The sequence below is a fragment of the Chlorocebus sabaeus genome, chromosome 22 (assembly GCF_047675955.1).
Source record: "Chlorocebus sabaeus isolate Y175 chromosome 22, mChlSab1.0.hap1, whole genome shotgun sequence".
NCBI lineage: Eukaryota > Metazoa > Chordata > Mammalia > Primates > Cercopithecidae > Chlorocebus > Chlorocebus sabaeus.
Window position 1 is genome coordinate 52,356,056 of NC_132925.1, and position 23,073 is coordinate 52,379,128.

Here is a 23,073-nt window from a genome sequence, read left to right on the forward strand (position 1 = left end):
TGTACAAGAGTCACAAAAGAGAGGTACTTCAATCACACTTCCAGCATTGGCTGAGGTTCTCCCAGTTGGATCAGTACAAAAAAAGGGGACGTCAGGAAAGAAATAGGTACAAAACACCTGAACGGCAATCCTATACTGTGACACAGATGTCCCCCAGGCCACAGAGTTGTCCCTAAGCATGCTGCCTGAGGGCACATAACAGTCAGGTTATGCTATCTGCTTGCATTTGGCAGTGGGAGCCCTAACCAATTTCTCCCCTACCTGAAAGACCTTGGCTGACACCACCCTGTAGCCTGACTGAATTCATATGGCAACTTTGTAATTGTGGCTCACAAATGACACATGAAAAGCACCAGATGTACACACTCATAACATGCAGAGAAGCAGTACCACCATCAGCTCATCACTTGGACAAAAATATAAGATAAAATAAAATAATGTATTCCTCCATTCTGGGAAATGTTACTTTATTCTTTTCTATCATTTCATCAGATTGGGAGGTATTTAAGGACTTGATTCTTATGCAACCCATCTGGAAGTGCAAATATGCATATATGTGTATATTTACAACAGATCAACTACCATCATCAGCTGAGGGAGGGATTACAGATGACAACATTCACACTCAATGCATTTCTCTGTGGCCTCAATTTACCAGCAATCAAAGGAAAACCAAGGCACAAGCCCCTAGACATATAACTCTTGTTACAAACCACCAACACTAGTTCCTTCTCAGATCTGGGAGTACAGAATGGTGACATGTCAATATAGAGGTGGAAGGGAATGTAAAAGTAGGGCCAGCAGCATTTCTTCTCAAAGGCAAGCTGCTGGCATGAACTCCCACGGACCACGGTGTTAGAGGCGGCTGCTTGGTGCCCGTTCCCAGCCTGGCCAGGAGATGGCAAGATGAGGCACTGAAGCTGAGACCTGGTTTAATGAACTGTCTCAGCATCTGCTCAGGTGCTGCTTGTCAGAGGGAAGAGAACAAACTGGTGAGGGTTCCTCAAGAGCCACCACTATGGAGCCTCTGTCCAAAACACACACAAGCTAAATCTGAGATAGTTCCTCCCAGGAAAGAGAAAGCTCCTCAATCTCTGAACTCTGGAGGGCTCTGGTAAACAGCTGAGAACTGAAGCAGGAGTCAACCTCAGGGTTCTGGAGGCAGTGTACCCACTCAAGTAACATGGGACATTTTTGATTTGGTCTCCCATTACGATGCCTCAGGAGAGGCCAAGAGCAGAATGGACAAATCCCTGACAGACCTTAAGTAGCTCCCTGCATTCTATGTCCAACATTGCCAAGGAATTATCTCTGTACACAGGTCAAGCTTTGGGAACACAAAGCAGCCTCAGGTCCACACAAGCGCACACATGGCTGATCCAGAAACAGCAACAATGAAGAAACAACTGAGATTAACACACACAAAATACTCACAGGTTCACTTTGATATTGCACATCAGCGGCCCCATTTTATAAAAATCTCATAGCTAATTAGTTAATAATAAAATGAAGGGTACACTGGAATGTAAAATACAGAACACATTCCTGGAAATTTCTTTGTATTTCATGTCATCACTAAAAACACAAGAGCTCTACAGGCACAGCCAGCCTATTCACATAAACTCAAACTGCACCAAATTTTAGCAAACAGAGAAAAAGGTGGATGCCTTCAAATTCAGTGGATGAAGCTATGGCAGTTTGATCTTGAAAATCTCTTAATGTTCTATCTAAGTTACAATAGTCATGCAGAAAGAAAGCGAAAAGCACAGTTCATTAAAGATCCCAAGCACACTGGTGGAGGTAAAGTTGGGGGTGGGGGATTTAATCTGAGCTTGGGGGGAGAAGGAGAGGAGCTGCGTTTTCTTTTTGTGGTTTCCATTTCTCCCCTGTCCACCCCCCTACTCCCATTTCACCCCACATTATATATTACTTTTAAAAACACTATTAAACCACCCAGAAGATAGAGTCACACTGGACTTGGGAGAGGCACAATTCTTTTGTACACTGTTGACAAACAGCCCTGGAATCACAAGTTATACAGAGAAAACATAAGTGAGCATTACAAGCACGAACAGGAACAGGTAAACAACCAGACAGAGGAGCTGACACTGCATAGGAAAAACACAGTCCAGTCAGCATTGAAAGAACGCAGCAACGGCACCAGTGGGAGGGTCTGTTTTCCCCTCCCCGCTTTCCTTTCTTTTGTTTTTGGCTTAAAATTTCTGCTTTGAAAAATTAACTACCAATCATTTTAAGAAGCTTGGACTTGTTTTGGCCCTACTGCAATGCCATTACAGTCGAGAATATACTGTAAACAACCTTGAGGGGGTGGCCGCTGAGGTGGGGTCTTGCTTGAGTCCGGATCCTTAAGTGTTCCGCTCTGGAAGACAAAAATGCAAGAGATAAAAACAAAACTCCAAGCCACTGAATTCCAAAGAGAAACCACATGGCTCCATGGCAAGGCCAGAGTGGAATCCAGTGGGACCTGGTGGGATCCAGTGGGATCTGGCCATAGGCTTCTGCTGCTCCAGAAACACCTTAAAGGGGATCCTCAGCCTCAGGTATTGCTGGGACAGTGTGGGGAGTCTGGGGCTTGGAGCCACTCTGGTAACAATGCCTGAGACCTCTTCAACCACTTTTTCATTTTCCTCCATTTAGACTCATTCTTTCTAGAAGCTTTGCATCCTCTAGCACCACCTGGTTTCTTCTCTGGTTTTCTGGTGCCTGCCCATGTCCAGCTCCCACTCCTACGTATAGGCCTGGCTTTCTAAAGGAAAGGGAGGGCCAATGCCAAACCCCAGAGACAGGGTTGAACTATAGGTGGCTCTAGGGGCAGGTGAGCAGGAAGGCAGGGGGAGGAGTGTATGTGTGCGCATGCCCGCGCCCAGCTGGACCTAGTGACTAGCCTAGGCTTGGCTCACTTCTCATCTGGAGTTAACTCCGGAGTGGGATCAGTTCTGGGGCTGACTCAGAGAATCAGATCCACTCTTTGGACTCGGCTGAGAACTCCCGAAGGGAGGAACTTGAAGAAAGGGGTTGTCATTTGTTTCCCAGGGCCCTCCTTACCTTAGAGGGAAGGAATAAGACATTAATGTTTGTAACAGCGCGCAAGGCCAGGCTGTTTTTCCCTCCCAAACAGCATGATTACACTTTACCCAACAGCATGGCTCCGATCCCATGCTCCCTCTCCCAGCCGTGATTCTGATTATGCCCTGACAGGATCAAAGACCTGTGCGAGTTAGTTTGTCTAACGTTTGTATTAGAGGCAGTGAATGTTTGGAGTCTGAGTTCAGCACAAGGGAAATGCTCTGTGAAGCCTAAAGCCTGCCAAGTGTGCTGATGGTGATGTCAATGAGGGGCTTCCAAGGTAAGGCGGTGGCTGAAAACAAGCATGTCCTCAGTGAGCACCCACTTCCCCTTTAGTGCTCCTCTCCCCTTTTGACGTGCCCCTCAGCCCTACTCCCACATTAAAGCTGCTTCTCCTCCTATTCCCCATTTCCCTTGGGCATCCCATTCTGGCTATTTATCTCCCTGCCTATTATGGCCTGTTTTCAGCTCCACTGTCAGGGAAGTGTTACCTTCTCAGTATCACAGCCTTTTAATCGCATTACTCAGAACTGTTCTACTGAGAGGATTTGGGATCGTAACCAGGAGGGGGCCTTTGAAATGTCCTCAGTGCCACCACATCAGAGAGTGCCCATTCTACCATAACCCCCAATCCCCCACAAGTCACAGTGAGAACACTACTTCCTTTCTCCTCTTCTGGGGACCTTCTTGGGATCCATAAGGCACAGTCTGAGCCTGACACTGCAATACCCACACCTGGGAAACCAGCTGGAAACCACTCCATCCCAAGCGACTCTGTCCCTTCAGGACTCCTCCACTTTTCCCTCCTGGTGTCTGAGTCACCATCTTCCCTTGACTAACTTTAGTCAGGCCTTTATCATTTCTTGCTAGATGAGACTCCTAATTCTTTCATCTCTTTCTTTCCAATCTGTCTTCTCTGGGGCTACCTATTATCCTCCTAAACCTTTTTTTCTAGTTGTGTCTCTTAACTTCTCTAAATCATCTAGAGCTGAAATTTATGGAGTTCTTACTGTGTTCCAAGTAACATGGGTGCACTATTGTGCACTCTCTGTACCTCACTGTATGAGGTAGACACTATTTCATCAGCACTCCTGATTGCTTCAGAATGGCTGGGCTCACCCTTTCTAGCCTTCTCCCTCCTTTATGTCATAAACAGCTGCTCAGTCCAGGCCTGATTCTCTGCTGTTCATTCGCTAGTCTGGCCCATGCCTTCAACATCACAGCCTCTCATGGTCAGAGACAGATACTTAGGTGAAGGACAGAAAAAGTCACAGTTTGTGAAGCTGCTGGACTGGCTCTTGCTGGTCCCTCCCCTCGGGCCTCACGTCTGGTGCCACTGAAGGGTCCCAGTGCATCATCTCAAATGCTGGCCAAGAGCAGCTGACGATGTTCTCCTCCCAGAGAGGGTTACAGAAAACTATGTGGCATGAGAGCAGAACCAGGGCCAGTGGGCAAAAAAGGTCGAGGCAGACTTTCACTTACAAGCAGAACTTTCTTTTGCAAAAACAGTGAGATAGGCTGTTTTGGGAGGTAGATGTATGTGTTCACATAGTGGGTAGTGAATGACCTGACAAAGACATCATAGATAATATTCCTTCTTTAAATATGAGATTGACTGGATGAATGCTAAGGTTCCTTCCAATCCTGTGAAACTGTGATTCCAAGAAAACATTTTAAATCCCATAGATTAAGCTTTAATGGTAGAACTCCAGACACAGGATGAGCTCACAGGGGTGATCATACCATGCGGGCTAGCCTTGTCTTTCCTCAGCCATGGAACTATACATGTAAGACACCCACAAATGAACTAAGCCCAGAAGTGCCCTTCTCCAGGCTTCAGAGGAAGAGCTCCCGGAGGCAGTCCTTTGGGTTGGAGCCTGGGAATATGCTTTGGCCACACTTGATGGCACCTAGGAAGCTTCTCTTGGCCCCGGCTCCACTGAGATTGTATATGGAAGACTTCTCAGGGGCTACAGGAGGTGGGGAGGAGAGTTCCCAAGGACTGTCCCTTGCCAGGCTGAGACTCCCTGGCTCCACCCACAAGCCTGCTGTCAGCTAGGGTCTCCGGGCCTATTCCCTGTGGGGCCTGGCTACCATGGGATCTGTTTCCAGTCACCCAGAGCATCCTGGGATGCTGAATTCCACAGAAGTCTGGCCACTCTGGCGTCACTGCCAAAGTCTGGCGTGGAGCCAGCCCACAGCAGCAGAAACTCATGGCCAGACTGAGAGGCAGAATTTTGCTCAGGAAGTTGGATTGATTCAAACAGGTAAGAATGTGAAGTTCAGTGCTTGTGCCTAGCTGTACACAAAATGGAAGGGGAATAAATGACCTTATAGTAGCATAAGAAAAAACCCAGCTGGGCGCAGCTCATGCCTGTAATCTCAACACTGTGGGAGGCTGAGATGCATGGATCACTTGAGCCTAGGAGTTCGAGACCAGCCTGGATAACATGATGAAATGCTGTCTCTGCAAAAAATACAAAAATTAGGTGGGTATGGTGGCATGTGCTTATAGTCCCAGCTACCCAGAAGGCTGAGGCAAGAGGATAGCTTGAGCCTGGGAGGTGGATGCTGCAGTGAGCCAGGATCACGCCACTGCATTCCAGCTTAGGCAACAGAGTGAGACCCTGTCTCAAAAAATATATATAAATAAATAAACCGCAGACAACCTTGGGTTTACAGAGTGACAACAGGCTCAGAGGGTGTCAGACTGTAATGATGCTGCCAAAAATCGGATGCAGCTGGAGGTATGTCTGTGTCTTGACAAGGGGAAGTGATAGGACCACTGTTCTTTTGGCTGATCAAGCCTCATGAGAGTGCACTGCAACCAGTTCTGGTCACCTCTTAAGGGGGATGCTAGCAGAAAAACATGGGTACATGGAGCAGATAGGATGGTGAGCAGTCTCAAAATGACATCTTTATGCATGTGACTTTGGGCAAGTTACCCTGAGTCACAGTTTCCCAAACGATATAAATGAGGTAACCATGGAAGCACTGGAAGACTGAAATTAGTCAAATGTATATCTGAATAGTGTCAAGGGCTGGCTTGGGTAGTAGTGAGCTTCCTGGCATGAGAGGTATTTCAGCAGTGCTTGGACAAACTCTGGTCAGAGGGGCTCACATAGCTGCAGGCACATGACTTCTACAGGCCCTTCTAGCTCTGGGCTTCCATGAATTCGTTTATGCATTTTTTTCCCCCAGTTCTTCAGGTGTGTGAGAACTGAGACAAGCCTTTCTTAGCTACAGAGTTCAAGACCAGCCTGGACTAGCTACAGTCTTGAACTCAGCAAGACCTAGGGTTATTGGGCCTGTGCAGAGATGTCCTGCAGGTATAGGCTTTCAGGGGCTTGGCAAAGAGAGTGTGCTGCTTCTATCAAAGCTAACTGGGCTGGTATCCTGCTATGCTGAATCCACTAGGCTTAGTGATTAGAGAAGCCAGGGAGGAAGGAGAGAGCTGGTGAAGCTCAGAGACTTCTCCAGGTTGGTAGGTCCACCACTTGTTAAGGGAGGAATGCAAGGGTTTTCCTTACATAGAGATACAGAGTCACAAATGCCCAGCTCACTCCATTCTTACCTTCCCCTCTGTTGATGTCAGAGCACCAAAAGGGCCGGGTGCACGGTATTGTGAACTCCCTGAACTGGGGCCCAGAAGATCCAGCTCTCCTGCTTAGCAGCTGTGTGACCTTGGGCAAGTCAGTTGCCTTCTCTTTGCTGATATGTGAAACAAAGATACACTTGCCAGCCCAAGACATCTTAAATAAGCATTGTTAGGCTTAAACTAAAGAGTGTGCTTTGTAAACTGTAAAGTGTTAGACAATGTAACTGAGCATCCTACTATTATTATTTAATAAATATAAATCCAAAGGAAGGGAGGTCTAATGTTAGAATCAGTGAAGAAGATATTGTTTTGTGGTTTCCTGTCACCTGATGCATAGTTTCATGAATAGGGAATTCTGGTCTGGGTTATACCATGCCTTCTGTATATTGCTTAGTTCCAGCAAGGTCCCTGCAAAAATGGTAAATATTAGCTCTTGAGATGATTGGAAAGGAAATCACTGGCCTGAGACAGAAACCAAGCCCATGGATGAGGGTTTGCGGGTTTTTGTCAAAGGCAACTTTAAAATGCCATCTCGTGGCTTTCGACAGACAAGCTGGAGAAAGGAGCTCCTGAAGTCCCAGCAGGATGGAAAGCTGAGGAAGGAAAGACATTGAGTGACTCAACACTTGTGAGCTGTTGGCCTGAGACCAGCTGCTCCAACCAAGGAGGAAGGCCTGTGCTTGCTCAGCATATCTGAGACAGGAAATTGGGAAAGGGTCCCAGGGTCTGGCCCCAGGAAAGAGGCCAGGCCAAGCTCCTTGCCGGACACGCCACAGAACTATTCTGATCAGCTCCCCCAGGCCCCGCTCCCCCGGTCTAGGACCCCAGGGAGAATGAGGCAGCGGGAAAGAATGTGGTTGGGAGGCTGTAGGTTTAGTCGGTGCAAAGGGGACCGCATGTTTTGAGGCACCTTGGGATCTTTCTGGGCTTGCCCCTGCAGTCACCAGCGCCCACCTTCCTTCCTCCTTCTAAAAGGTGCCCAGGGATGAGCCACTTCTCCTTCTCTCCTGGGGGGAGTTGCTTCTCTGTGTGCAGAGCCCATCTCCGGGAGGGGGGCCCTCTCATAACCTAGGACCCAAGAAATATCCCATGGGGGCAGTCCCTGAGTCTTCTGGGGGCACTGAGGGGCAGGTCACTCAAGGTCAGAATGTCAGCTTCAAATGATTAAACATGTCCCTGAAAAGTTAAGACAGTCCCAGAATAGTTAGCTTCTCTTAATAGTCTGTTAAGGGATCTAGTCACTAGTGGCTTTATCTGAACCTGCCCCAAATCTCCTCACGTTCTCAGCTTATACTCACTGGGGAAGAAATTCACTAAAGCCATTCCTGCTGTGGGAAGCAGGAAGGCATTTCATTTGTCCTAAATTTACCTCTTCTAAGCTGAAGTGAAGCCCTGTTAGTCCCATGTTGGGGATCGGAGAGACTTTTGGACCCCTCCCTAACTGGATAGCCCTTTAGATTCCACTTCTCAGAGTGAAGAAACCCCTTCTTAGGCTTGGTCTTCTTGCACTCAGGAGACCTCATATTTTTTAGAACAGGGGCGGCTAATCTTTTGGCTTTCATGGGCCACATTGGAAGAAGAACTGTCTTGGTTCTTCTAACACTAACACTAACGATGGCTGATACTAAAAAAAAAAAAAAAAAAAAAAACTGCAAAATATCTCATAATGTTTTAAGGAAGTTTATGAATTTGTGTTGGGCCACATTCAAAGCCATCCTGGGCTGCAGGTTAGACAAGCTTGTTTCAGAGCCTTTGTGGCTGGAAAAACCTCGCTGAAAATGTTTTGTTTCTTTTTATACCAGAGAACCCATATAAAAAAGGCCTGGTAGAATGTCCCACCAGAGACCAGAGGTTATTCAGCCTCAGTCCTTCAATTCTGAATTCTCATCACAGCCTTTCCCAGGTCCCGTGGCTGCACACAGTCTGGACCCCAGCATGTCAGGCTTGGAAGGAGATTGTATAAGTTACCTGTTCCAACAGCCCCAGTCCCCAGCCCTTGCCTTTCACCATGTGCCTTACAAGCTGCTCATCCTGCTCAACGTCAGCAACAATGTAGCAGCCGCATACCATTTCTGAGTGTTAGAGAATTTACTCCCTACACTAGTTCAAAACCAAGCAGATTTGCCTTTTGGAATCAGTTCTACCCCATGACAGCATCAGAGAGCTAAAGATATTAATTAATGCACTCCTTGAGATGTCTGCTATTCAATTGCAATTCCTTTAACTTTTACTCATAGTACAGATTTGCCAATTGCCTCAACCTCCTGGTTTCTCTCCTCTGAGCACATTCTGATTGGAGTTAGAGTTTGTCCTTGTTATACTGCAACCCTCAGACTAGAAACATTTCGGATGTGCTCTGATCAGCTCAGGGTAGGAGAAGAGGCTCATCTTCATTCTGGACACCAAATGTATATGAATGCTTCCAAAGGCTGAGTCTTAGAATCATTCCCCATGGGTCTAACCCACCAGCCAAATGGGAAGCCAGCTCTGTGGCATAACTGAGGGACACTGAAGAGAGAACAGTTCCCATCTTAGTCCGTCAGTGTCTGAAATTCCTGCATGAGCAATTCAGCCTTCTGGCTCTGGAGAATTTTACAGGAAAATAAAAAAAGTGGAACCAGTAAATGAGAAATGAAAAAAACATTAGCCACATGAAGGAGAAGACAAGATGCCATCTCTACTGGCATGGCCTGAAAGCTCTGTCCCCTTGAAGCTCTCTCCCTGGTTCCTGGGAGTCTGAAGAGCAGCCCACACCTCACCAGAGCCCTAGGATGCAAGGCCCAGCTCAGATCCTAGACAAGAGACCCCAAAAGTCAGTGAATGTGTAGGAGGGGTGGTGGGAAGGCAGTGGCACAAGGAAGAGACTCTGTAGGTATAGAGCCTAGAGGCTTTGGCCATCAATGGCCACCAGGTGTCACTGCCACCTCGAGAACAGTCTCTCTAAAGCATTTCAGAGTCCATGTACAGAGACAGAGGGTCAGTAGCTGCCGCTGACCCTCACAGCAGCCCGCAAGCTGGCAGTCCGGCCAGGCTGAGGCCAAGCTGTCACCAACCAGATCAGGCTTTGCCACTCACCTCCCTGCTCTTGGTGACATGACCAGTGCTTCTTATGCCCTTTCCCCTATTCCTTTGAAATGTGTGCAGCAGCTGGTTCAGGCCCACCCCCACATCTTTGCTCTTTGCTTTCTATAATTAATCCATCCCAGGCTGGGGAGCTGGCTGGTAACAAGGTAAGGTGTGCCCTCCAATCACCATCCTCACCCCTAAGTCCCAGCTCCCTGTCCCCACTTTAGGTGTTCCTCTGGAATCAAATAAATGAAAGCACTAATGGTAGAGCTAAGGGCAATGATAGAGAAGGAGAAAGAGAGAAGGGTAGACAAGCAGCTAGCCACAAGTCTGTCCTGGTCTTGGTCTAGAATTCTGGGCAGGAGCAGCTCCTAGGGCTTATGACTCAGACCAGAAGCTCTTTCAGCCTGAGCTTCCACAGCCACAGAACAAAGAGGCCAGCAAGAGGCACCTATGAGTGACAGGTGACAATGCCTGTGGGCAAGTTAGTGACAACACCTAAGGGCTCAGCTGGCCATGTAAAGTCCTGGCTGGGATGCAGGTAATGTTCCTCGGTTCACATCCTTTCCACTTGCACACTACCAAGATCATCCATAGGACCTGACATCAATCCAATAGGCTGATGGGGTGTTAAAGATGCCTATTCCAAATGATGAACTCACTCAACAAATATGTATTACAATGGCACATCAAAGGGAGTGGGGTAGGAGTGGTTTGCTTGGTGGGAAGAGTATTTTATCAACGTCATTTGTATAGAATTGCTATCATATGTTGATAATAAAAAGCAGGCCAACTTAGTTATTTAAAAAATTTTCTATAGTCAACTGCTTGCACCTGGGCAAACCACTCTCACCTGCCTCCCCTTGGTACACCCTTGATGTATTAAATGGCTACTAGGTGCTAGATACTGTTGCCCTAGAGATATAGCCATAAACAAGCCTGTACTCTTGAGAACCTTACATTTTAGTAGAAGAGACAATGAAATAGACAAGAATAATCTCAACTGGTAGTAAGCACTATGCAGAAAATTAAGGAAGGGACAGGTGGTAGCCAGGGAGTAGGTGGCAGCTTTGGATTGGATAGTTGAGGAAGTATCAGTTATACTGTTAAGGAAAAGCCAGTTATGGCCGGGCACAGTGGCTCATGCCTGTAATCCCAGCACTTTGGGAGGCCAAGGCAGGTGGATTACGAGGTCAGGAGATCGAGACCATCTTGACCAATATGGTGAAATCCCATCTCTACTAAAATACAAAAAATTAGCCGGGCGTGGTGGCAAGTGCCTGTAGTCCCACCTACTTGGGAGGCTGAGGCAGGGGAATCACTTGAGTTCGGGAGGCAGAGGTTGCACTGAGCTGAGATGTGCCACCGCACTCCAGCCTGGCAACAGAGCAAGACTCCGTCTCAAAAAAATGCAAAACTAAGAGGGAAGAGCATTTCAGAGAGAGAGTACAGCCTAATACAAAGATCCTTACCGGTGTGGCTAGGGCACAGCGAGCAATAGTTAGGATAGTACAAGGGCAAAGAGGCAGGTAGGGGCCTACATAAATTGCTTGGGAAAAACAGTTTGTGGGGACAAGATTAAGGGAAAAAAACTAGAGTTCTGTGTTATGTTTAGGGTGCCCTTAAGATATGCAAGTAAGGATGTCAAGCAAGAATTAGAAATATGAGTCTGGAGTTTGAAGGGGTGGTCAGGGCAGGAGATAGATATGGGCTGGCCAAGACCACCAACAAATATATACACTGACCAAGTTCTGGGGCACTGATGTTTAGACACTCAACAGAAGTGGAAGAATCAGCAAAGGAGGCCAAGAAGGGGAAGCCAATGATGTAGAATGAAAACCAAGTGAGGGTGGGGTCTCAGGGGCCTAGAAAATAGTGTTTAGAGGAGGGAGTAGTCAACTGCATCAAATGCTACTGAAAAGTCTGAAAGATTAGAACAAAAGTGACCACTGGACTCAGTGACATGGAGATGACTTTTTTTTTTTGAGACAGAGTCTCGCTCTGTCACCCAGGTGCAGTGGCACGATCTCGGCTCACTGCAATCTCCACTTCCCAGGTTCAAGTGATTCTCCTGCCTCAGCCTCCCAAGTAGCTGGGATTACAGGCACCCGCCACCACACCCAGCTAATTTTTGTATTTTTAGTAGAGATGGGGTTTCACCATGTTGGCCAGGCTAGTCTCGAACTCCTGACCTTGTGATCCACCTGCCTTGGCCTCCCAAAGTGCTGGGATTACAGGCGTGAGTCACGGCACCTGGCCCTTGGAGGTGACTTTGACAAGGGCAATTTCAGTGGGATGGTGGGAGTGGGATGCTGACTACAGAGGACAGGAGAGACAATGTGGTAAAAGGGAGATGGTGTCTAAAACAACTTTCCAATAATCTTTTGGAAAAAGAGAAATTGATGGTGGAGAAGAGAGAAGATACTTGAAAACAAAAAGGAGATAGAATTTAGGTCACAAGTGGAGGGTGAGCCTTCGAGCAGATTCATGTGGGTGGAGGTGCAGATAAGTGGGTGGATGTGATAGCAGGGACACGAAGGTAATCTAGTTTGACAGTTCCATAGTCCTGGACTTATGATGGCTGAAATGTCTGCTCAAATGTAACCAATGAAAATGTGCTATTATCTAGAGGAAATTGGAAGTGGGAATATGACCAGTATAGTCATGGCTTTAAGCTCAAGTTGTGGAGTTTTGACAACTGTGGCTGACTGTTGGATGTCTTCTGCCTTCTGGGTGGCCTGAGGTCAAGGCACAAGGCTCAGGAGGAAGCTCATAGAGGTTACCAGAAGATACCATCTGAGAAATGATGACCTCTGAATTCACTCATTATTTTAATTTAGAATATAAACGTTTTGGACAGCAACTTTAAGTCCTAAGGCTATTAACTAATTTTAAGCACACACTCTGCATTTCCATGTTAGTCAATGGAAATGCAGATCAATAAGGCATAGTCCTTGCCCGCAGGGGCTGAAAGTATTTGAGAAACATTTGCTATATTAACTTAATCATGTGTATAGTAAAGAATTTGGCTTTGCCCTAAGAGAATTCTGGCCTTTGTCTTTGGCTCCTCGGAAGTAACCTCTACACTCCTGGAGTTTCTGGAGTGATAGGAGTGTCTCTTGTCACTCATAGTAGGTCCCTCAGGCCACATGGTATTATTCTGACCTCCAAGGAGGGAGGAGCCAGAGGCTGAGTTCAACCAGGTGATCAATCAGTCATGCCTACATGACGAAGCCCCAGTAAAAACTGTGAACACTGAAGCTCAGAGGAGCTTTCTCAGTTGTTAATACTCTATGCATATTGTCACATATCAAAGCCAGGAAGGGAATGAGTCCTAACTAATGGAAGCTTTGTGTTTGAAACCCTCCCAAATTCTGCTCTACACATCTTCCTTTGGCTTAGTTTTGACCTGTATCCTTTCTCCATAATACACTGTAACTGTGAGTATAACAGCTTTCAGTGAGTTCTGTGAGTTCTTCCAGAGAACTGTGAAACCTGAGAGTGGTTTTTGGAACTTTCTGAACTTTCAGGTGATGTTAGGAGTGAGGGTCTTATGGAGACTTTGCAGTTTGGCTAACTTCAGACTTTGCAGTTTGGCTAACTCCAGGTATTATGTGGCCTTAGAATTGAAAGGGATCTAGACATCATCTAATTCAACTCCACTTTATAGGTGAGGAAACAGAGGTCTAGAGACGGGAAGTGACTTGCCCAAGGTCACATAATGTTATAGCAGAGTGAGGATTAGCCCTTATGTGTCCTGACTCCCAGCATGGTATGCATTCCACAATATCCTTTGGATATGAATATAAGGCTGAGCAAAAAAAAGCTTATCCTTGAGTCAAACTGACTTTGCTACAAGGAATTTCTGAAAGAGATGCTATATTTAGGGAGCTTATTCCTTGCTATGTTTTCTGCCTTGACACTGACGTATTGTAGATTTCTCTTACAAAATATTCAAGCTACAACATTTAATGTTTATAAAATAAGGGGCTTATACCAAAGAAGGGCTAATAATGCTTTTTGTGGGGTAGAAAATTTTGTTCTGTAAATTATCTCTTTGCTTCGTAACTTTTATACTTTAGACACCATTTTGTATAATATGGATTGTCTTGCTACAAGGGATCTTAGTGTGTTCAACCTTTAATTTTAGACACAAAGATGCTGAGGCACAGAAATGGGAAGAAACCTACCCAAGGTCACCTGGTGAAGCAGTGGCAAGGACAGGGCTAAATGCAGGTCTCCTGACTCTTAGCATGGCCTTCATTTTAGTTCAGAATGACTTTCCTTGTAGAGGGTCATGAAAGTTTACACATTTTGTAAGTACTTAAGGGCCCTTCACAGAATCCCAGAGCAGCCCATTCTGTCTGGGTAATGTCAGGTTCTCTTACCCTGTCATAAATTCTTTAAGATACTACCAGATGTTCTCTGTTTTTCTCAGTATTAAAGGGAAGAAGGGACTACTTGTCACTCTTCTGCTACAGCAGGGACAAGCAGTAATCTGGTTTGCAGATTCTCTCTCATTATCTAGTGTGGACTAAAGGGCAGAACTAGGATTCACATATCTTGATTCCATCACATTTTTACAAAATCATAAAATCTCACCATAGGCCTGGTTTTTTTGAACCATAAAAATCTTTTTATCATCTCTAGTTAAATATAGTAATTAAATAGTGGGTTTGTATCTCTAACAGGCAATTAACTTTTGTTTTCCTAGTTACCCTGCTGTGATTCTCTAGTAACCAAAACACTCATAAGAGCCAATACATAACAACATACCATCATACAGGGCTATTCTCAACTCAGATACCCAGAAAGAGTGAGGGTCCACATTTATTAGCCCAGAAGTTCCCATTTATCAGGATTAGTGAAGATGGAATATTCTACTCAAAGAAATTTTCAGAGCACAGAAGGTCTCTAGATATCAGTGGGGAAACTTGAGATCCAGAGAGGGAACTGACTTATCAATTGTTACACTGTTTTATGTGCTGGTCACCAAGCCAATAAATGAAGAGTCTAGGATTCAAATTTGGGTAGTTCTCACTTCACAGCCCACACTCTGAATCACTATTCTATTCTACCTCCCTAACTGTTTAAAGTTGGATTTTGAAGGAAAGCTATCCGAGAGAATTCTCATTTATAAATAATAAAACTTGAGCCCAAGAAAGGCTAGTCATTTCCCCACAAACTTACACAGCTATTTAGAGGAAGAGCTAGACTTAAGATTCAGTTTTTGATTCATTGTCCCAAGTTCTTAACATTTCATAGTATAAACATTTAGTGGAGTTGGGGATACTTTTGAAAGATGAGATACCTCTTGCATAGGAATAAAGACCTTTCCCTGCCACAGGGTCTGATGTTCCACAAAACTTCAGTGTGGATTTCCCACTAGACCTGCAGCTGGAATGCTGTTGCCATGAGTGTGACTGGCCGACTGAAGAAGGCCACTTCTCTCTTAGGAAGGAAAGATTTCTAATTTGAGTTTTGCCTTGTCACCCTCTCCCAGAATGAGGGACCTGATTCTCCCCTTTCCAGACCAGCTTATTTCTCAGAAAGAGCCTTCCTTATTTACAAAGATAGCAGGCTCTACACAGTGAAGCAGTGAATAGACAGTAAGTGATGTGACCCAGCTCTTCCTCAAATACCTCTCAGTTTAAAATCGGGAGCATCCTGAGTCCCAGGTGAAACTGGCTCTGGTTCCCTGGAGACTTCAGGTTCAGAGGAAAGAGATCCAGTGCTCCTCTGGTTAATTATATAATTGATATTGCAGATTGCTGAGAAGGCCCCTATAAGGGGTGGTGAAAAATAATCAGGCCTCCAGGGGAAAGGGAAGGGAAGGAGGAAGGAGATGTCTCCTTAGATCCCATTTAGGCCTGTGGGCATCTGGCCTGTACTCCATTCTTTAGGCCACCAACATCTAGAGCAGTGGGCTTGGGAATGGTTCTTGGCTCTGCTATGTCTCTTCCTAGCTGCTTACCTGTGGCTGCTGGGTTGTTAGGGGTCTCTGAGGAGACAGGGCAGGAGTCCTGGACAGCAGCTGGTTCATCTTGCTGATGACTAGTTCGGTGATGAGTTGCCTGTCCTCTACTTGATGTTCCCCAATCAGTGGCATGCTACAGTCCATGACCTGGTGGGAGATGTGTCCCAGGTGAGGAAAGGGGTCTGGAAACATAAAAGGCCTGGTACAATCTTTCAGAAGGGGTAGAAATTAAGCCAGCAGAGATGGATTGGAGATGAAGCAGGAGTTCTTGTCTTCAGCTGGAAGTATGATCATTTGCAGAAATAGGATCTTTGTCACTTCCTTCTACAAACCTTTGCCTCAGGTCTTTTCCCCAAGCTTTACCCGTGCCAGGGCTCAGTGAGACCACAAATTGCTGAATGAAGGTAGCCAGAAGAGGTAGAAAGCAAGGAGAGGGTAGAGCCTCAGGGCGCAAAAGTTTGCAGGCAGGGAGCAGGCAGAAGTGAAAGACATCCCCTTAAATCTCTGATTAGGAGCATGCGCTTTTCATCTCTGTTACTTTTCACCCACAGAATCTCTATCTCTAAGCATGCTCTGCTCACTAAATGACCAGGTTCATCCCTCTGTACCTGAACTGGGATGCCCTCCCTTCTCACCACCAATCCTGGTTCTTCCTGTACCTCAAGGCTCAGATCAGTGTTTTCCTCCTTTAGGAAGTGTCTGCCTCACAGACTCCATAGTCCAACTTTCTCAATTATGGATGAGAAAACAGAGGCCCACCTAGCAAGGAGAGGTGTGACCATTCAGAAGGTTACAGACCATGCAGGAAATGAGAGAGATTCTGAATTTGAAGCCTACTTTGGGCTCCTGACACCAATATCCTGGAAATACCACCAAACTCTTAGCAAGGAGTCTTTCCTGCTCCCAGCCAGATTGGATAGGAATGTGTGTGAAGGATTCATACTGCCACTGGCTTTCCTTTAAAACAGGAAAAGGGAGTCAGCAAAGTTGTGTTAGAGGACCAGGCAGAGTAGTGTCTCCAAGGCTCAGAGAGATGCTAAGAAGAATGTCCTACATCTGGTGCCTGGCTGAGACACTGATTCACTCTGTGGTCTTAGGAACATGTTCATGGTGTTAGGCCTCAGTTTCCTCACCTGTAAAATGAGCAGGTTGGACAGAATGACTCCCAAGGGTGGCTTTCTGAGACAGAGAATGGTAACATCACTACAGCCTTCCCAGAGGAATGACTAGTATCCCAGGAACCCATATCCAACATCTTTTACTCCTGGCTAGCAAGTTGGAAACAATAGCTACCCACTGATCTTGCTGGAACATTTCCATGGCTCAGGAGGCCCTAAATTAAAGGCAGTCTGAGCTGCCCACATAGTTCTTAAGCCTTGGGAGTTATCTCTTACTGCTTGGTCCAGACTTACCTCAAAAATGTAGTCTTTCCCATCTTTGCCATGTACAGCTTTGACGGCACAGATGTCCAGGCCGCCAAACATCTCAGAGCAGGTGTCCACCCACAGTTTGTACCTGGAGGTGATGGGGAGGTGTCCTGAAGCTGGGGCAATTCGCTCACCACAAAGCTCGCTTGCCGGTCAGGCTCTCCTTGCTGCCTCCATCTCTCCCACCTCCCATCCTCACTGCTCCCTCCATCTACCTACATCAAGCACATACCCTTATTTACAGTGCCCTCCTCCATCTGCTTTCCAGATCCTACTCCTTTTTGCAGACCCAAAGCAGTTCTCACCACCTCTAGAAGGCCTCCTTGGCTATTCCAGCCCATGCTAATTACTCCTTCCTTGGAGCTTCTATGGTATGTACAGTCATCTTTTCCCATAGGCTGTTAGAAGAAGCCATGCTACTTCTTGACCACTTGCTGCTTAGAAACTTCTTCCACCAGATACTCTAGGTCATCATCCCTAAATTCAGCCTTCCATAAATCCCTAGGGCATGGACACAATGCGGCCAAATTCTTTGCTATGGAGTGGCAAGTGTGACCTTTGCTTCAGTTCCCAACAAGTTTCTTATTTCCATCTGAGACCTGTTAGCCTGGCCTTCACTGTCCATATTTTTATGAGCATTTTGGTCACAACCACTTAACCAGTCTCTAAGAAGTTCTGAACTTTCCCTCAGCTTCCTATCTTCTTCTGAGCCCTTCAAACTCTTCCAACCTCTGCCCGTTACCCAGTTCCAAAGCCAATTCCACATTTTCAGGTATCTTTATAGCAACACCTCACTCCTTGATTAGTCTGTTTCGTGTTGCTATAAAGGAATACTTGAGGCTAGGTAATTATAAAAAAAAAAAAAGGTTTATTTTGGCTCATGGTTCTGCAGACTGTACAAAAAGCACGGTGCCAGCATCTGCTTCTGGTGAGGCCTCAGGAGGCTTTTACCTATGGTATGGCAGTCTTTATCTCTATCATCTGTCTTTATCATCAGTCCTGCCTGATCTTGTTAAATGGGATACTTGGGCCTTTTGTAAAACGTTTTATCTGTCCTGTTTGCTCCGTGACTCCCTTTGGACAGAGCTTAATTCCTAAACTTCTTCATCTAAGGAAGTCTCCCTCTCACTGGGTTGGAAACTGGACTTCTCTCACTCACCTGTCTGACATGGCGATCTGCTCCAGCATTGCAGAGCCAGTGTTCGTCTTCCAGTTCCCTGAGATCGACGTCCTCCTGCAACAACATCCCACCAGGATAGGACAGGCAGTGAGCCATACCAGCAAGAGGAGGGCATGAAACTTTCCAGAATTTTAGCTCTCTGTTGCTTTCCACATCTGCTTCTCCCACAAATAGCCCAGAGGTCTGTCTGCTGAGCCCAGAGCCTGGGTGCCTCTGCCAAATCCCCACCTGCAATACCCTCTTCCTCTCTACAAGGGTCTTGCCCAGACTGCTCTGGCTCCACAGAGCCTTCCCTGATCTCTCAACTGGATGACCTCTTACTGTCCTTAGAACTCCTACAGGACTTTGCTTCTGCCTGATTTTCAAACTTAAATCTACTTTTTATTTATTTGATCTGAGTCTTAAGTTCAGATTTTTCCACAAGCCTGAAAACCACTTGAAGGTATATATCACGTCTTGTGTTCCCAGAAGCCTACCCATTCAGTATCTATACTGACTCAATACATACAAACTGAAGTCCATTGATCCTGAGAACTCCTGCAGGGTTCTTTATGAATATCTCCGAATGTCTTCCTTACTGGCTCACTCATTCCTTCATTCAGTGTTAATTTCTGAAGGTCACTATAATACTAGCAATGTGACTCTGGGCAAGTCAATTAACTCTTCAGGGTTAAGTTGCCTTGTCTGTCAAATGCAGCCGATGGCATCAAGCCATCAGCCTCTTCTCTGCTGTGCCCACGGCACCCTCCATCCATGAATATGTGTGTCAACTAGTGGTAGACTAAACAGGAGGTGGATTACTTGGTTTCTGGTTCTGGATTTGCTCTTGATGGGCTGGATGACCTTCATAGAGTCATTTCGCCCCTCTGAGCCTGTTAACTGTTAACACAGGGCTGTCAGAAAGACGAACTGATACAGGTTTAAATTAACTATGAACACCCAAAATATGTCTTTTTAATTATTAGCCTTCACCCGGACACAGTCAAGAGGAAGGAGATGGCCTAAGGGACAGAAGAGTCCTGCTTACATTGTTGACAGAGCCCTTCCTGTGCTGCCCTTATCATGCAGTACTGTTAGAGAGTGGTCTCCCCAGAGATCTGATTTCAGACACTGAAGAACCTAGATATATGGCTCATTTTTCAGAACCACGAGGTGGCCCCATGAGTTAACGAACAAGGTCACAACAGTCCTTAAGCTTGAACAGTACTGACTGCTTTCCAAGGTGCCTCCTCAACAAACCCCTCATTTCAAACCCCCTATTGTGAGTAGGCTGAAATTCTTGCCCCTGCTTGAGTGATAAGAAAAATAAGACTCAGAAAGGTTAGAGGACTTGTCTGAGATTACATATAGTCCAAATAGGTATGAGATAAAAGTCCAAGAATCTTGGTTTCCTCACATGATGTGCTTTTCCCTACACTCCAGTACCTAATTCAGGAAAGGCAAAGAAACAAACTACTGAGTGGCTGGCAAAACCTGAGTAGAAACACGAAGACAGAATCATAATAAAAATAACTCTGTCTTCTTAACATTTGTGGTTTACAAATGTGTCCGTGTGACCAGACTGCTCAAGGCAGGGGCAGAAAGTCACTCACTTCCATGTCCCCAGCACAGAGCCATGGCACGTAAGAGAGTCTCACAAACTTTGGATTTGTACACTGACTCCCACGATTTTCAGGTTGCATATCCAACTCAACCTGAGCCAAAACTCATTTTACCATTCTATCTGTAGGTGTTAACTTTCTTCCCACGATGTTTCCTTGGTTTATCAGGATATTCCTACTGCCCTGATGCATAATACAATGTGAAACACTGTTTCATCTATAGGCTTATTTATTTCATTAGTAGTAATATTAATAATTTTCATAATCTGAGAAGGCTTCACTTCAAAATGAGAAGTTTCAGTAGTAGAACCTTTCAATCACAAATTTTGAATGACTTCATGGCTGCCCATCACCATACCATATTATTTGAAGGACTCACTTACATAAACACTTAAAATAAGAAAGTTAGGGCCGGACGTAATGGTTCATGTCTGTAATCCCAGCACTTTGGGAGGCCAAGGCAGGCAGATTATGAGGTCAGGAGATCGAGACCATCCTGGTCAACATGGTGAAACCCCGTCTTTACTAAAATACAAAAAATCAGCCAGGCGTGGTGGCGGGTGCCTGTAGTCCCAGCTACTCAGGAGGCTGAGGCAGGGGAATCGCTTGAACCAGGGAGGCGGAGGTTGCAGTGAGCTGAGATTGCACCATTGCATTCCAGCCTGGTGACAGAACGAGACTCTGTCTCAAAAAAAAGGAAGACACTGAACCCCATATAATTGGTTTCAAGCCAGTCCGATAACCCCTATGACTTTTTCAACATTTAAGATACTAGAAAAAACATTATATAACCCTGTTGAAGTTAATTTATAGGTTAAAATCCTTTTTGAGTGGATAATAACAACATCCTTACATTTGCATGGCACTTTAAAGTTTGCAAAGCTCCCTAACACTTCACACTGTTCTCTAACAATGGGATGCAAGGCATAGATCCATATAGGCTACCTGAGGCATGTGGGAGCAGAGGGGACACTGAGAGGCCATTCTCTAGACCCAAAATTCATCTGACCTCCACAGCTGACCCACATTATTGCCTACTGCAGATGGAGGCAGGAATGGTACCTTCTTCACACCAAAGTGGCTGTCTCTGGATCTCCATGGAGATTGCTGGGGTAGACAAAAAGAATCCCAAGCCTGATCTTGGCTACTACTAAGTCAATTCCTTCTTTTGAGAGCAGGAATATAGCCACAAGTTTGGGGAAGAAGTGTGATGAAGAGAAGCTAAGAGGGCCTAAACATTTCTCCTTGCACACAAAAAAGTAAGTAAATGTTATCTAAAGTTTCTCTGGTCACCCACCCTTCATCAATGTTTTGGAATTCTCTTTTTTTATGCTTCATTTTGAGTTGTTTCTTGAAACCTTAACCCTTAAAAATTAGGTGTCTTCTTTTAAGGATCAAGATACTTTTACCCCACTGTTGTTTAATGTTTTGTGTTTATTTAGGGGATTTTAAAATTATAGGATAGGTAATCTGCTTTCCTAGGTGCCTGAACATATATATATTTTTTGCTTCTTTTAGCAAGTTTTTATAATGGTTTTTAAATTATTCTGTCTTAGATTGTGCATATTTCTTTTCTTTTTTTGAGACAGGGTCCTGCGTCACTCAGGCCGGAGTGGTGCAATCACAGCTCACTGCAGCCTTGACCTCCCAGGCTCAAGTGATCCTTCTACCTCAGACTCCCAGGTAGCTGGGACTACAGGCAAGCACCACCACACCCAGCTAATTTTTGTATCTTTTGTAGATAATGGGGTCTTACCATGTTGCCCAGGTTGGTCTTGAACTCCTAGGCTCAAGCAATCTGCCTGCCTTGGCCTCCCAAAGTGCTGGGATTACAGATGTGAGCCACCACACCTGGCCACATTGTGCGTATTTCTAAAGCAATCCTAAATCTTTTCTGGAAGCAAGAAGACTATAAATATAAAGTTGTAAACTAAAAAAGTACAAATCTTGACAATAAAGGTAAAATAAATTCTATGCCTCAGTTTTCCACAAGGGTTCTTCCCTGAATACTTATTGGTGCTTATTAATGTTCCTGCTGCTATACAAGGTAGTGGAGATGCAGAGATGATTCTATCATTCATGCCCACAAGGAGCTCAGAGTCCGGAGGAGGAGGGTGACACAAAACACATGTGCGGCAAGGGCTAACCAGGAGGTGTGTGAAGAAGGGTGGTATGGGACAGGAGTGCAGGGAGGGGGCCTAAGTCACTCTAGGGGTGGGGAGTGTAAGTAGTGAAAAGGTGGGTAAGAGAAGAAAAACAGACACAGGTGGGGAAGGGAAAGGGAACGCTGCTCAACCTTGAAGTCTGCTAAAGTCCCAACTGACCAAGATCAAATCTATATATTAATAATGTTCTTTCTTTGTAAAGAAAACACCACTGTAAACTTTTTTAGTGGGGGATTAACATTTCTAAAATTGGAATTATAAGCCACTTGCATTTTATGCATATTATGGAAAGTCAGGTAGTTTTGAAATCTTTTCCTTTACTAAATTCTAATGAAGGAAATTTTTAACTTTCCATCCTGGCAAATGGACACAGTTATAGAGAAGTCATGCACTGGGCTTTTAATGCCTGTAGCATTTTCAGTGTTGGGTATTTACATCAGGAACTTTTAAACTTCGAGCTGTGGCAGTCTGGGGAAGCCTATGGATTCCTTCCAATGAACACAATATATAAGATGTGTAACCATATAAGACAGAGTACATGGGATCCCAGAGCTACCCAATTAGAGTTATCAAAAATATTAAACAAATCTGTGATTAGTAAAATACGTGTTTCTTTCTAAGTAACAGGAGGCAGTGGCAAGTCTAACAACTACCATGATTTTAAAGTAGGAATGAGAATAATCCATAGAGATATCTGTCTCAATTATAGTAAGATATAAGAATATCAGTGATCACCTTTAGTGACAAACTCCTACGTACAGATAACTACTGTAGTCTGTTGTCTCTGTTCAAAATGAAGAGAAAGCTAAATTTCCCTTAGAGGCAAGTGAAAATGAATATTAATGTATTTTCTCATCTTAGTTCACAGACCCCTCCTCTGACTTAAAAGGAATCCAGGTAAAAAATCTCTGACTTAAGTGGCACCCTCTCTCTGTTATCTGCCTATGGGCCAGAAGAGGTTAAACTGAGAGT

The 23,073-nt window shown here is 45.3% G+C and overlaps 1 protein-coding gene across 2 annotated transcripts in view; it reads right to left on the bottom strand.

Moving 5' to 3' along the window:
* Nucleotides 1-23,073, bottom strand: part of SYN2 (synapsin II) — a 192,235-nt gene that overhangs the window by 5,745 nt on the left and 163,417 nt on the right. For both annotated transcript variants that reach the window (XM_007985255.3, XM_007985254.3), the window contains 4 exons: nucleotides 18,315-18,389; nucleotides 17,141-17,243; nucleotides 15,726-15,875; nucleotides 2,320-2,380 (listed from right to left, as the gene is read on the bottom strand). In XM_007985255.3, coding sequence (XP_007983446.1) covers nucleotides 2,320-2,380; nucleotides 15,726-15,875; nucleotides 17,141-17,243; nucleotides 18,315-18,389 — 389 coding nt within the window. The remainder of the gene's footprint in view (nucleotides 1-2,319; nucleotides 2,381-15,725; nucleotides 15,876-17,140; nucleotides 17,244-18,314; nucleotides 18,390-23,073) is intronic.